Source organism: Platichthys flesus, chromosome 17 (genome assembly GCF_949316205.1).
Source record: "Platichthys flesus chromosome 17, fPlaFle2.1, whole genome shotgun sequence".
In the NCBI taxonomy this organism is placed as follows: Eukaryota; Metazoa; Chordata; class Actinopteri; order Pleuronectiformes; family Pleuronectidae; genus Platichthys; species Platichthys flesus.
This window is the reverse complement of record NC_084961.1, coordinates 17,034,110-17,048,934: the sequence shown is the minus strand read 5'-3', so window position 1 is coordinate 17,048,934 and position 14,825 is coordinate 17,034,110. Positions and strand designations below refer to the sequence as shown.

The following is a 14,825-nucleotide window of genomic DNA, read 5'->3' as shown; positions in this document are numbered from 1 at the left end:
GGGGTGGATTGTGTTATGTCATAATTGTTACTGTCTGATATGTGGTCAATTCGATTTATAGATTTCTTTGTAGCTGTGCACTCAGCGGTTTTCCGACTGTTACATGCTTTTACGTTTATAGAGAAGAAAGAAGTGACCCAGAGCCTGGAGAACTACACCTCCAAGTGTCCGGGTGGAATGGAGGTCATCACCCTTCCTGATGGCCTGAAGCTCCCTCCGGTGCCCTTTACAAAGCTTCCCATTGTCCGGTAAGAGAGAAGTGTCACAGATACTGTTACCCTTTCTTTATCTTGTCATATGTCCGCTTGACTTCTCAGTAGAACATTTTCTAAATTAGAAATCTAGAATAATTTGTCCAACCTTAAAGTGCAATTATCTTTTTTTAATAATGTTGAAAATCATCCCTAATTTCTAATACAATTTCCTATTGACCAATTTGAAAACAAAAAACACAGATTTTAGTCTGTCTCAAAGACCACTCTCACACACAATATGTAAAAAAGGTTTATGTGATTGTTATTTTCACTGAAAGAACAGGGTAGTGGAGTTTTAATAAAACAAATTTGATTTTTTAGTTTGACCTTGATATTGAGCTTCCACTTTTTGTTGAATGATTTGCATTTTTGTATGTGACCTACATTTCAACATTTCATTTTCAATCAAGGAAAGTGATATTGTGTTACTTTTGTCATGCAGCATATTCAGTGCAGCGACTCTTTTAAATTTGAGTTTGGGTTTGTTGACCACATTCAATTAAACAGGAGTAAGAAGTTAACTTGCTGAGGACTGTTTTCAGCTGTGAATTTATTACAGTTTTTGTGGAATCCATGCAAAATAAGAGTGTGTGTGTTCAGGCTAATGAGGCAACATATTAGCCATAGTAATGGTGGGACCCGTTGATGTGTTTTTTTTGGTGGAGCTCGATGGCATATAGTATTCAAACTTATCCTTTAAAGACACATGACCACAAAATGGAATCAACAACCCAGTTTCTGAGCCATTATTTGTTTCCAGCATTGTATCACATTTAACACTTTGAAAACTATGTGCTGCAGTATGGACACCAATTTCATGCTTTTTGCAGCAGGAAAATAACTTCCCTGACAGCAAAATGTTCCTCAAAGCAAGACTAGTCCGCCTGAAGTCAATAAGACGACTGCACTCTGCAGTTAGCGTCAGTACTGGAGAGCTGGAAACAAAACCAAAAGAAACTGTGCTTTTCCAATGAAGAAGTTAAAAAAAACTTCTCTCAATATAGTTGTAACTTTGACCTTTTTTTTTATATAGAAGCCATTAGTCCCTGACCATAAAAGCCTTTACTTATAACCTCTACTGTTTATTAACGAATGAGCAACAGTTACTTTGTGCAGGAGTCTTTATCCACTAGATTATATTGATAATGCACCTTGTGATGGATCAACAGGAGCTGGTCCATGGAAATGTAGAATACACACTTTCTCCAAGTGTCTCTACCTCACTTGTATTGGTTTGCTGAGCCTGTAACCCCTAAGAAGGAGTATTATTTCAGATACCATGTAATGACCTGGGATTATCTTGATATTTCATTGCAAAAATGTGGATCATATTGCTGTGACTCAAAAGCTGAACTAACACACTTAGCGTGAGGTGATCGTGTTTGGGGTGAGCTTATCTTTGGACACTCGTGTAAAATTACAGCAGATACAATTAGTAGCTCACGTCATTGCCGTGCCTTATCTTGTGATGCTCAAACTAGATCGGTGAAGCTCCTCAACCTGCCCGTCAGTCTGCGGCCACACAAAGTGAAAAGCCTGCTGGGAGACAGCATGACCACTGCCAGCCCTTTCATCTACTCCCCAATCATCATGCACAGCAGAGGAGAGGAGCGCTGTAAGAAGATAGGTACGTCAGATTTCAGTTTGTTAATCCTAACCTACTCACACAAACACACATTGCTATACATCCATATAATCACATGACTGTTGCCATTTGACAATAAGGGCTGCCTTGACAAATAATTACTCACCACTATGCCAATGGAAAGGTGGTTGAAATGTTTGAGTCCGCAAAGCACTTTAGGAGTCTCGGGTGAACAGCGTTGCAGCCAAGGTGTCTTCATACGGCTCGTGTGGTGTCATCCAAGTGCCCTTAAAGTCCACGACCCCGCGAGTGCCCTTTGTCGAGAGCTACTGTGCAATGTGTGTGTTTCTCTGGTGTGTGTCCAAATGTGAACACGGCTCAGAGGAGGCGATTATGTACGTTGGGGCTTCCGGACACTTGGAAGATCAGCTTGAGGGAATGTTTTCAAATTTGGTAGAAACAATAACATAGACTCAAAGATGAACTTATTACCTTTAGGTGTTTAAAGGTCAAGGTCTTGTTGACCTCACATCCCTGTGATATGATATATATCGACTGCCCGTCTGGAATTAGATTACATCTAGTACATCTCACCTGAAATCACTGATTAGATTGTGGTGGTCAAAGGTCCAGGTGATTTCAGAAAAGGTGATTATGTTTGAGTGGCCAAAGGTCTCAGTGACCTTTTGTGAATATAGACAAAAATATGTTCAAATGTGTTCACGGAAACTGTATTATAAGCAACAAAAAATATGCTAACCTGACATTGACAGCTTGAAGAAACTTGAAGAAATCGTCTATTTCAGAAACACTGGGAAAAGGAGTTATGTTGTTTACATTGCAGATCCTTCACTATGAAAATTCTTCTGCTGTTTATCAAAACTTCAGACTTGTTAAGTTCTTTGTTGATCGTCAGATTTTGTGTGTATACTTCCCTTGCAATTGTTTGCCTGGCAGAAGAAGTCTTAAGCCTTTATGAGGCCTGTGCTTCAGCCATCTCAGATTAGATTGTGTTCAGGACAAAAAGATTTGATTATTTTCTCATTTTAAACTCATTGAGCTCCACTTATATCACTGGACCAGGTGTCTCTTTGTTCTCTGGAATATTCTAGGTCCCTAATTTTGATCTTTATTACGTCCAGTCATTGCAAACATGACAGATTTATCATGGAGACTACTCCCCTGAGTGCAGTCTATCCACTCCAGGCTTATCTATCTTAATATGTCTACGTAAGTGCACTAATTCACAATTTTGCAAGAATCATAGCTGAACGATATTGGCCAACTGCTGCCATTTCTCTCATGACATGCCTGCAATTACTATAAATCAGTAGAATATAAAATCTGAAAATACATTTCATTCTAGTTGACTATTCATTTCTGTAATTAGTGTAGTAATGTATCCTGAAGTTTCATTCACCTGCTAATAGACATTTGAAGATTCCATTTGTACTCTGGGGAAATTTTAGGTATAAACATAAAATGCTGTTGTCTTTGCACAAGCTCCCGCCTAACGGGCACGAGGTGAGATCAGGGGGAACTCGCGACAGCTGCACACTTAGACCTACCATACCTAGTTGTTAACAGTTTAAAGAGCTCAAATGTTTTTCTAGCACCAACAAAGGCAATTGTTGATTGCTGAAACTCCAGCACTTCTCTCCCTGTTGTGTTTTTTGCAAGTTCCAGTAGCATCATGTAAACATGGGTGTGCTGCTATCGCAAGTTCTCGCTGATCTCGTCTTGAGCCCCTTGGTGCAGCCTGATTGAATTTGAAAGGATTGTTGCGGAGGTATGCACTACTGAGTGATCTTTTTATTTTTTGTTTTCTTTAATTTGGAGTGTTCCACAGTAGTTCCGAGTGTAGAATTCCTTGTTTCTATTTATCCATGACCCCGTGTCTCTTCCCCCCCGTTCTGTTATGGTGCCTTTGTAAACAAAGCCTCAACAATATCTTATCCAGTCCAGTGTTGAATCGATCAGTGGTTCTTACAAATGCCCCGACCGCTAAAGAAACACACAGCTTATCCATGGGAACGCAGCAGTGACAGACTCAGCACTTTGCTGCAGTCGATCATCTCTGTTCTGAGTAACACAATTCCAGCGTTTCTTCAACTCTGATTTATAATGTTCCACTTTCACTTCAGGCTGTTTCTTTTTTTTTTTCATCATTAAAGTTTCTATTCTCCTGCGCTTTTATAAAATGCATCTAGTCTCCAGACACTGTTGCTGTCTGACTAATAAGCAAAGATTAATGTAAAGAATGTAAATGGGTTAGGTTAGTTGCTCTGGACATTTTCTGGAACTATTCCTTGCCAGGCCCCATTTAAATGTCCAGAAAATGTTCAGAGTGAGCCCATGTGAGAATATTGCAGGAAAATTCACAGTGAGTGAGTGAGCCTATCAAATAAAACTCAAATAATACGTATATCTAAGGATGAAAAAAACGAAACAGACAAAGAGGTTCTGCTTTTGGTGATCAGGTCCCACTCCTCACCTGGATGTTCCATAATTATCAGTTGTTTTAGTATTTCTTTTATTATTGTACCATCTCTATCCTGGTCAACTTTTAATGTGAACACTTTGCTTCATTGGGGTTAGCTTAGCAATGTTGTAACTGCTCCATCTGTTAAAATGAGACGTAAACTGCGGAGTGGTGAGTATGATATGATTGCATCTGTTGTGTCAGCCACACTGGCTATGACTCAGGACTCTACTTATGTTTGAGTATAAGCTTTCATATGAGAGTTTTTTGTAGCTATCATTTCAGTAATGCTGAAAGTACTTGGTGCCAGTTTTCCCCAGATGACTTTCCATCCTAGCTGAGGCATATTAGACCAGGCTAAGCTGTCTGGATATTTCTGTTGCTGCTCTGTTTGAATAACTCGCATCCAAACGCAATTCAATGATCAATAAATAAACGTAATCATTCAGAATGCATGAAATAATTCATGTTTCTTTGATCAGGATTTAGTTGTTGAAAGTCAGACATTCCTGTGGCGCACTACACTGCTGTGAGATTTCCGAGCATAATTTCACACATGCCTTTGCCCCTTAGTCTCTGAGCCTCTGGGGAGCTAGCTGCCAGCTAATGATGTTATCGTTCTCTCTGAACTCATTCAAGGCGTCTCCCAGCACGCTGCAACTGCAGAAATCAATTATTTTTGATGGATGTGTTAATTGTGAACATGGAGGCATGTTCACAATTCTCACAGAGAACACATGGAGGCACTTCCCATAGAAACCTAAGTGTTGTTTCTGCTTTCTAAGACAACTGTGCAGCTCTATCCTATCATATTAGCGGTGACCATATTTCTCCTTTCTATCATCCTATCACAGTGCAGACTTTTAAACCAGGAGAAACAAGGTATTGAGCTTACCTTGTTATCAGTAAAATATGAACAGTAGGGATATTCTTGGGGACTCCATTATGCCTCGATATGTTCCGCAGCTGTTAACATTAACAGTGTGTATATATATATATATATGTGTATGTGTGTATTTTCTTCCTTTTTATATCCTAATGGGGGGGACTCCGTGCTTTTCTTCCTTTTTATGGCCTAACATCCTAATGATGTTAGGCCATAAATAAGAAGTCTCTTAAAGGCAGATTTTTCCCCCTTTCATTGCTCTGAGTCTCAGTTTTAAGAACCAGTCTTCAGCTTTCTGTTCACTTTGATGCGGATCACAGGCTATTACCCAGGTATATGATGAAGTCCTCTGGTCGTCACTGGGGAAACTAAGACAGTGGGTTCTGTACGTGTTTGGACAGTGGCTCAGTTTCTGTTGCTTTGCCTCTCTACTCCACCACATTGAATGTTAAATTAAACAATTATTGAGAGATCTGGGGTTAAGGTGCTGACTTTCAGCTTTGAGGGTGAACCTAAGGGGAAGTAATCAGTGGGAGGACTGAACATGGAGGATGCAGGATGATAGCCACCAGGGGGCAATCAAGACTCTTTGGCTTCTTTTTTGTGGAGCTGTCCTGTCATGCATTTTCATACAGTCTGAGATGCAGCCTTGTTTTCCGATTAACCCCAGTGCCCAATTAAGGCATTGCAACAGAAAAGTTGCAATGCCATCTCTTAAATTGTTGACAGGACACGTCCAACCGCAAAAAAAATGAATTATTACTCTCTGCTTTATAAATGTTTGAATTGGTTTTTAATTTGCAAAACCTTCCCACAGCCTATTAGAGCTATTTTTATATGCATGATTTCAACCCAATGTACATCTGTGTGTCAAGCCAGGCCAAGCAGGCAGCACCGAGGGGGGAAAGAGTAATGGGCTCATCCAGTGGGCTGTGCAGCGTGCAAGCTAAGCTAATTGTTGGTTTGGACGAAAGACTTGGATTCAATTCTGGTATTCAGTTCTTACAATACATGCATGAAGGTCAGAGAACAGTACACCACCTTATACCTCCTTTTTAAATTTAGATAGATATAGATATATAGATATAGATTTTGAGCTATATGTCTGGACATAGTTTTCCCTGCTAGACACTAGTTGACAATAGTGAGAGGAGAGAGAGAGGATGAAAATAATCCCTGTAATATTCCCAGTCAGACTTGTTCAATGGACATTGTGAATACATGGTCAGCATTTTAAACCCCATTCCAGTTTTAACCATCTCTACTGCAATTAGGGTTAACATAATAATGTCATTTCAGAGTCCTCCTCAGCAGATAATAATAAACTTATTTTCATAGCACATTTCTGTAAAATGGAAAATAATAGAAATACAATTAAGGACAATCAATTCATAAAATTGAGGGGAATTAAATGGTGTTGCCCCCTAAAATAGAATATACTAATTTGTACGAGTTTTGTGATGAGAGAGTTTAAATGACACTTGGGATCTTGGAACTTGTACTCAGTAGTTGCTCTGTGCCACAGTTTAGGGTCTCTAATAGCAAAGGCCTATCACCAATAGTCCATTCTCATAAATCTAAGTGAAGGCCCAGGCACATAGGGGGTTACAAGTATTTCTCAAGTCAAGAATATACTGTACTTTCACCATCAATCTCACGACTCAACATCTGTCACACAGTTGAAGCACTTTTGGTTTGTTGTGTGTTTATGTTCCTCTGCTCTGCTTCATTGAACATGCAGGACTATTTCTCTAATGCTCAGGCATTGTGGTCATGTATTATTCAGTGTGAAAGACTGATGATAGCTTTACAGAACATTTGTCTGCTGGAGAAACATCTCGAGTTCTCCCTCTGGTCAATAAAAAATGACTTTCGCAGGACACAAGAAACTGTTTGACAAAATCATTTATCCTTTCAGCAACGAAATGGTTTTAAACTAACCATAGAGCCATGCATTCACTCAAAACATTAATTATCGCTTTTCACGGTGAGGTTTCAAAATGCTGAAGCCTTTAGAGATTACCGCAGAATCTCCACAGACACTTGATGAGTTTGGCCTGAGGCAACACAGATAAGATGGCAGCAATCCAATCGGTTTGTGTTGCTCCTGAGGTGTGTGTGTCACACTTAATTGGCCGGCTAAGAGAGCGTATGTGAGCCAGAGCAAAGTTCGTGAGGGGTTTTCAGACATTCTTCATATTATAGATATCTCTCTTTTGACTGACTTAATTTCCCAAGGTGCACGGCTGCAGTTCGCCTCCCGTAAATCCCTTTCCCTGCCGGAGTCTAAGCTAGGATTTTTAGAGCCTATTTTGCAAGTCTATTTACAGCAATGGGTCTTCTAAACGGACTAGAATGTGTTACATCCGAAAGTGGAGATAGGTATGGCATCCGCAGAGGGACTAAAGGAGCGTCTATGTCTAAGAGAACCTTTCAGCGTCTCACTCAGGAATGATGGATTCTGCGGTGCAGAGCTTGAATATCTTCATTTTCTTTTTTGTTACACTGGGCTTTGAGTAAATAGTCTGAAATTCAAATTTTCTCTCCTATAGGAATCAATAACTGCATTTTTACTTATTTATTTATTCATAGAACAGGTTGGCTAACCTGCCTTTTACAGAATTCACATTTCTCTGTAGTCAATTTAAGTAGGTCCGGACAAGCTCAATACATTTGATTCTGTAAACTAACAATGACGCACTGAAGGTCTCATCTTCAACGCTGATAATATATTTCAGTTAATGTTATGTTTTGAACAGAAGGTGTATATCCGTACGGTTCAAAAAGCGTGTGCATCTCAACATCACACTTGTATATGATTGTTGATCCCCTCATTCCATACATGTCTGTAATGTGCTCCAATTTGTTGAAAGGACTTTCACTCATATATAGGCATTTATGTACTGTATATGCATACATATATGTATATGTTTATTTATTTATGTGTATACACATATTACACGCACACTCATTAATTCCACATAAAAAATAAAAGTTTGGTTTCATCATTTATCGCTGACTGACTTTTATAGCAGTGTAGCTCCAGGTTTAACGTCTGTCAACTCATTACATACAAATGTGTTTTAAAGCCACTGGTATCTTATTCTAATGTGTACTATGTCTTTTTTACCCAGAATTCCAGTGGGTTCAAGGAGATGTTTGTGAAGTCCAGTTCATGGTCTACAACCCCACGCCTTATGAACTTCGAGTAGAAAACATGGTAGGTGAAATCGAATACTCTTGAACCTGAAATGTTGTATTGTAACATATACTAGTCGATTTTGCTGTTCAATATTTGATTTAATATCTAATTCATTACCACAGCTCTGGGGAAATGGCAGGTTTGCAAGGTATTCTCACACCAGTAGTACAAGCCGTCCCACTGCAGCCACAAATTAATTGCAGCAGGGCAAGTGATTCTGCCCGCTGTCTTCCTCGATCCCTTAAAAGCTTTTTTTTTGACAGTTTAATACTGTAATGATCCTATGAGATGGTGAGAACAAACTCTTCTCTCTCTTGAGAGTAGGAGAGTAACGTGACGGTGAGGCAAAGGCAACCCCCCCCCCCCCCCCCCCCCCGTGGTACCATTAGTTGTATTGTTTTACACGCCCTCCTGTCATACCAGATAGGTTCTATACATATAAGCACACGAGAATTGTCTTTCTTGTTCTCTGCAGAATGAAAGTTTGAAAAGAGCCATCAGACATCAGCGAATTCAATGTAGTTGTAGTGGTTAATAACTGCTGGTGACTTGCAGCTTTTTAAACATCTGAACATTTTCGTATTAAAGGAACTCTGGTCGTACTGGAGACCTACAGTCTGTCACTCACGTGCGAGTTCTTTAACAAACACATGCACACGGACGCACACCTGAGTTGAGCCACTTTCTCAAGTTTAAGGGTACAAAACATGACAAAATTACCAAATAAATTGCTTTTTTCCCTGCTGACTGATGTGTCTGTTTACGGATGCAGTGATGTGGGACAACCCTGAAATGCAAAGCCGTCATTGGGGTCAATAAAAGGCCAGCAGACAGAGAGCCCTACTTTCAGCTGTTAGACGGCAACGGCCCACACCGCATCGCACGCAGTGTTCCACCTGTCAAAAGGGATGTTGCCTTTAATTATTTGGAGAGTCAGGAACAAATTGCCGTGAAGGTTTCATTTTCATTCACACAGTGGGAACGAAGACGGTGGCCTCTTTAGCTGTGGCGGCTGTCTCGGAGCTGATGTCAAATAGACTTGGACAGGGCTTGCTGCTTGATTTAGCTGTTATGCTTCGTCTGATAATGGCACATGCTGTTACAGACACTGCTGTTGCAGGCGACCTCCGGTTCAGAACATCTGGAAGGTGTTTAAACTTGAGGAGACATCACCAGTCAGTGTTCTCTGAGTTAAGGCTTCAGTGAGCCAAATTTGTATCCGCCAAAAATCATCCCAGTGCGACACAAAGTTTGGCTGCAATAAGGAAAATTGTGTTCCGAGGAAATGATTCAGAATTTCAAAACACCCAAAAAGGGAAATGCAAACAGTTCCAGCTAGAGAGAATTTACTTAAGCAAAGTTCCGAAACATCGGAATGCTGCGCGAATAGCGAAAAGCCACCTGAAAGCGAGAAGGTTGCCCAAGATAAAATAGAAAAGCTCTGTTATCTAATAAAAGGTCTGGGTCCGGATTCGCACGCCTGTTGGTGACCCATGCGTGAGACGAAAGTTGATTTGCTAAAATAATTATAGAACATTTTTTCCAAGTTGCCATCTTCGTTGATGTCCTCTATGTGCATGACTCCTCTTTATCATCCTGAAACATTAGTATCCTTACAGTTTTGTGTGCACCCATGCGAAATGTCATCAACACTCCTCCCACCCTCCCTGTGGATTTTCCAGACATCTTCCAGCTATATTTTCTCATCTTACTTAGGGGCTGGCACAAAAAATCCGGAAAACTGTTGAGCAACCTACTCTGACATTTGCGAAAATTTAAGGAAAATGTCTGGACTTCTCTGCATGAGTGAAAGCTGCTTATGTCATTCCTGAAATGTGCTGGTGACCAGTCCAGGCTCCTGCCTCTTGCCCAATCTCAGATGGGATTGGCTTCAGTCCCTAAAAGAACAAGCAGTATTGATACCATGGGGCTATTGAGAGAAACAACTGTAAAGCAATATTTGCACCCGAACGGGGCAACCTTAATGTTACAGGTACTGAAATGAAACAATCAAACAGGCAAGGTCAAACAGGGACAAGGAGTCAGGTAATTCCTCCCCACCTCCAGGTGAAGTGATCAGGTCACAGATGGAGGCTGAAGCCCCTCACAGCTCCGCAGCAGCTGGGAACATCAGGTGTTGTTGCAGAGTCAAGAAGGTTGAGACAGACACGGTGACGCAGGCTGCTAAGAGCTCGTCTGTACCCCAGACAATGTGACTGCTGTTGGACCAGAGCAACTGTCTATCCACTGTACATAAACCCGGCTCTTCAGAACACACCGGGAAACAAATGCTCACACAAGGTCACTTTTCCATCTTCCGTCACCAAGGTGACCGTGCAGTTTGGCAAGACCGGCGATCCTTCTCCGTCACCACGCAACTTCATGGCTATTACCCAGCTTTCCTCTTGTGCTTTATTGACTTTCTATCTTTTTACCACAACTCTCAACCTTTCATTTTTAGAAAGGTCACCGTCACATGTCTGTGTGACTCTCCCCACAAAAAAGTAAAATGACAAATGATACTTTTACTTTTGTCTTTTAATCACAGATCTTAGGACAGCACAGTTATTTGATGTAAAGAATGATGAAGTGTTTACTTTGATAAATAAACCGGAAAGCAATATGTATCCCCACATTGTATGTAATATTTAGGCAAAATAACTCAAGGATAAATGTCCGTCCTACAAATCTGTGTTTCTTATGTTGCTACCAACTCTTATAACCATGAATAATAATTGTGCAATTATCATAGCATTAGGTGAAGCAAAACAAAAGGGTTAAGTGGGATCTTTCATTGTCGTTTGATGAAGTCGATGCACACAAGCTAAAACAATACAATTCGCTCTGCCCATGCTCTAATCGTTATTATTAATGAAACAGGCTCATTAACCTTTTCAAAGCTATATGCAAATTAACTATTTCCAATAGGTTAACGCTGATACTTGTGCGATCCAATAAAGGCGTCTAATGTCCTGAAGTGAAGTGAAGGGAAGGGGAGGTTAAATCACAGCCGTGGCACCTCGGAGGCTCAGCTCATCGGCAGCCTTCCCTCTAGTGAGGTAGTGTCTGCTGCCAGGGATTGAAGCAGTCATTACGTCACCTCAGTCTGCCTCGTGCAGCCAGGCGCTGTGTACTCAGAATGTAAATACAGTTATTCTGAGGGGGCATGATTACACGCTCAATGGAAACACACACACACACACATACACACACACACGCACACGCACAGCTTTTTCAGAACTGCAAGTGATGCTCAGCTGATTTTTGACAATTGACACTTGATATTGCACATATCCCTAATATCACTGAGGATTATTTAGATACTGACACCCTATAGATGGTGTCCCAGACTTTAACAGTGGGCAGAAACCACACTGTTCTCAGTCCTGCCTACATTTACATTAACATTCTCCAGAAACATGTGGACTGGAGACCTCACATTTTTAATGGAGAGTGCAAAGTGTTGATTAGGAGTTGTCAGATTATTTGATTTGTTGTCAGTTTTTCTCTTGCAAACCGGCCTTCTTCGGTACCGTAGAGGAACTGACTTTTCTGAACCAATTTAATTTAGCTCTTTTTGGTATAAAATAAAGAGCCTGTTCCACGATGGTGGAAAAGAGTCTGTCTCCTCCTGTTTGGTTCAGACTTACACGAAGAATCATTCTTTTGTTCACGTTTGGTTGAAATGTATTTTCTTGCCTTGTTTCATGTTGATCATTAACCATCATATTGGATGTTGTCTTCAGGGTTTGATGACCTCTGGAGTGGAGTTTGAATCTCTGCCTGCTGGGCTGACCCTGCCTGCAGAGTCTGGCCTGTACCCTGTCACTCTGGTTGGTGTCCCTCGTACAGCCGGCAACATCACTGTCACCGGTAAGTCCAGCTGGACACCTATTCCATCAGTCAGATACTGCACATAATAATACGATGGTCGAACTAGGTGTGATCTCTTGAATTTTGAAAAACATTCCACCATCTATATCGCCATCCTTTACATTTGAACCCAGGTTACAACACGTCCGTGTTTGGTGTGACCAGCGACTGCCTGCTGGAGCTCCTGCCTAGCGTGAAGACGAGTGGCTGTTTGGTGGAGGTCATTCCCTCCCTTCCTCGCCTCCAGCTCAGCACATCCCTACCACGGTCAGAAACTCTCTGCCCTCATATGGTGACGTCTGTGTAACAACAAAAAGCTTTTCGTAATGATATTACTCACTGAAGCTACAAGTATTTGTTTTAACAAAAAACATTGGGTAATTTGCTCTCCCTGGCTGCATTGGGCCACAGCTCATAACAGCTAGCATGTAACAGATGTAATGCTGTTATATGCAAGCGTACATCACAGGCTATAAACTGGAGGTCAGATTTTGCATGGTGTTTTACCTTCACTTAAGCAAATTTAAATGTACTGAGATATTCATTTGAGGGCATTTTCCATCCACATTAGATAGAAAAATCATAAATCTGCAAATTTAGGGTAACAACTTTTGACTGTGTACAAAGATGGACGACATAACCGGTCCCCAAAAGTGAAGCCAAAGCATCTCGATCCCCACCTGGTGGCTGGCTGAATTAAAGGTCATAAACCCCGTCTTCTCCATGTTAGTGGGTGAGACCTGAACCTAACTCCAAACAGTATTACCCACAGAATATAATAGATCTATGGCTGTAACAGGGTTTATGTGCACAAAGCCTATTCTCATGCGTAACAGGTGCACAGACAAAGCGTAAAAGATGAATTCTTGACCAAGAGACAGACCTGCAACTCATGCCACGACTGCAGCTGAGAGTTACAGGTTTGATGTCTGCATATACTGAAAAACTGTGTGAACCATAACGCGATCATGTGGTAGGTTGCAGCGGCACGAGCATGCTGCAAATAGCTCTGCACACACCAAGGTAGAGATCTCTTACATTATAACAAGAAGGTTCTTGTTCATTATCGAACCGTGGTTTAACTAATTGGACTGACTGCCACCAACTGTCCGAGTGTAAATCTTTCTGGTAAGATTGGTTTTGATTCGTTATTTGATGCAATGAGACAACGGTTGATCCCCACAACTGTGTGTATTGGATAGACCTCGCTACCGCGCCTCAATCAGATGAGGGAGATGATAGCGTTTGTATCTGGGATAATTTAGCTTCATTTCTTTATCGTGGGAGGAAGTGGAGAAGCGTTGTTCATTTTTAATATAAAGTCCACGGTAACAACATGCATACAACAATCAACAAAAATGCTAACATGCTTGTGTTGAGTCTGTCATTCCGGGAAGTTGACAACACATGCTGAGTTAACTGAGGTCAGGTGACTGGACTGTACGGACAATAACATTGCTGTTTGGCCATGACCATACGAGAGGGCAACGAGTCATTCTCTGTTCACCCACAAGTGATGTGAACGCCCTCAAACCCCCTCCAAGCCGAGCGTCAGCACGTTGACCTCATAGTCATTGTTTCATTTCACACGCATCCAGCTGGAGAGCAGAGCCCAAATAATGAAAAATGTGTCATTGTCCTGCTGCTCACAGAGTGCACTGTACTTGGACAATGTTGATACTCACTTTCTCAACAAGGAACAAAAGATAACTCATCAGCTTATGTAATGTTTTATGTACTGATTCATGTTAAGTATCATTCCTCCCCTAAAGGGAAGCCAAAACGGCCTGATGGCTACCTAGTGGCATTAGATTGAAAAGTCAGAGTACATGTCAAATCATATTTCTCATTTTAGTTTTGTTTTAAATTATTCTGATGTTTATTAAAGTGCGGTTTTAATTGGTCACAACTATTACAATTTATAGTTCATTTACAGTTACCTCATATTGATCTTATAGTGAGTATAAAACTCATCCCTGAACACCAGCAGTCTATCATACAGATCAGCAGAGTCATAATTATAACTCAGGTCAGCACCAGATTTGTTTTCTTAAGCCAAACTTTGTTTCTAACATAAAGACATAACAATAGACTTGAGTGTGTATGAAACTTTGAGATTACATTTTATTCAAAGACTTTTAAAATTAAGTAAAAATCACATCTGTTGAATGAAATACCACCAGCAAAATGTATCAATAATTTCAGAACCAACATGATTTGATTGAATCATTTAATTAATAAGATATTGGATATTTGAAAATAGCTGAGATACTGTCCTATCCCTTCAGGGTAAGATTTCAAATAGTAAGAAACATATGTTGGTAATTTTGGCTTCATAATGAATATGCAATTTATAATATTCTTGGAGCTTTATTTCCTATGTCAGAAATGGCTTAGGCCCCTGTCAACCCTTACACGTCACAGTAGCAGGTAAACTTTTGCTCCCTGGCGCTGAAAGAAAACCGTGGCAGACATATGAATGAAGCAAATCGTATGAAAGTGTGATATGTGGTCTCTTGGAAGCGCTCACTGTATCCAGACCT

At 40.7% G+C, this 14,825-nt stretch overlaps 1 protein-coding gene across 3 annotated transcripts in view; it reads left to right on the top strand.

The window, feature by feature from the left end:
- Positions 1 to 14,825, top strand: part of trappc9 (trafficking protein particle complex subunit 9) — a 196,876-nt gene that overhangs the window by 29,890 nt on the left and 152,161 nt on the right. For all 3 annotated transcript variants that reach the window (XM_062409866.1, XM_062409865.1, XM_062409868.1), the window contains 5 exons: positions 122 to 248; positions 1,736 to 1,881; positions 8,342 to 8,427; positions 12,156 to 12,282; positions 12,417 to 12,549. In XM_062409866.1, coding sequence (XP_062265850.1) covers positions 122 to 248; positions 1,736 to 1,881; positions 8,342 to 8,427; positions 12,156 to 12,282; positions 12,417 to 12,549 — 619 coding nt within the window. The remainder of the gene's footprint in view (positions 1 to 121; positions 249 to 1,735; positions 1,882 to 8,341; positions 8,428 to 12,155; positions 12,283 to 12,416; positions 12,550 to 14,825) is intronic.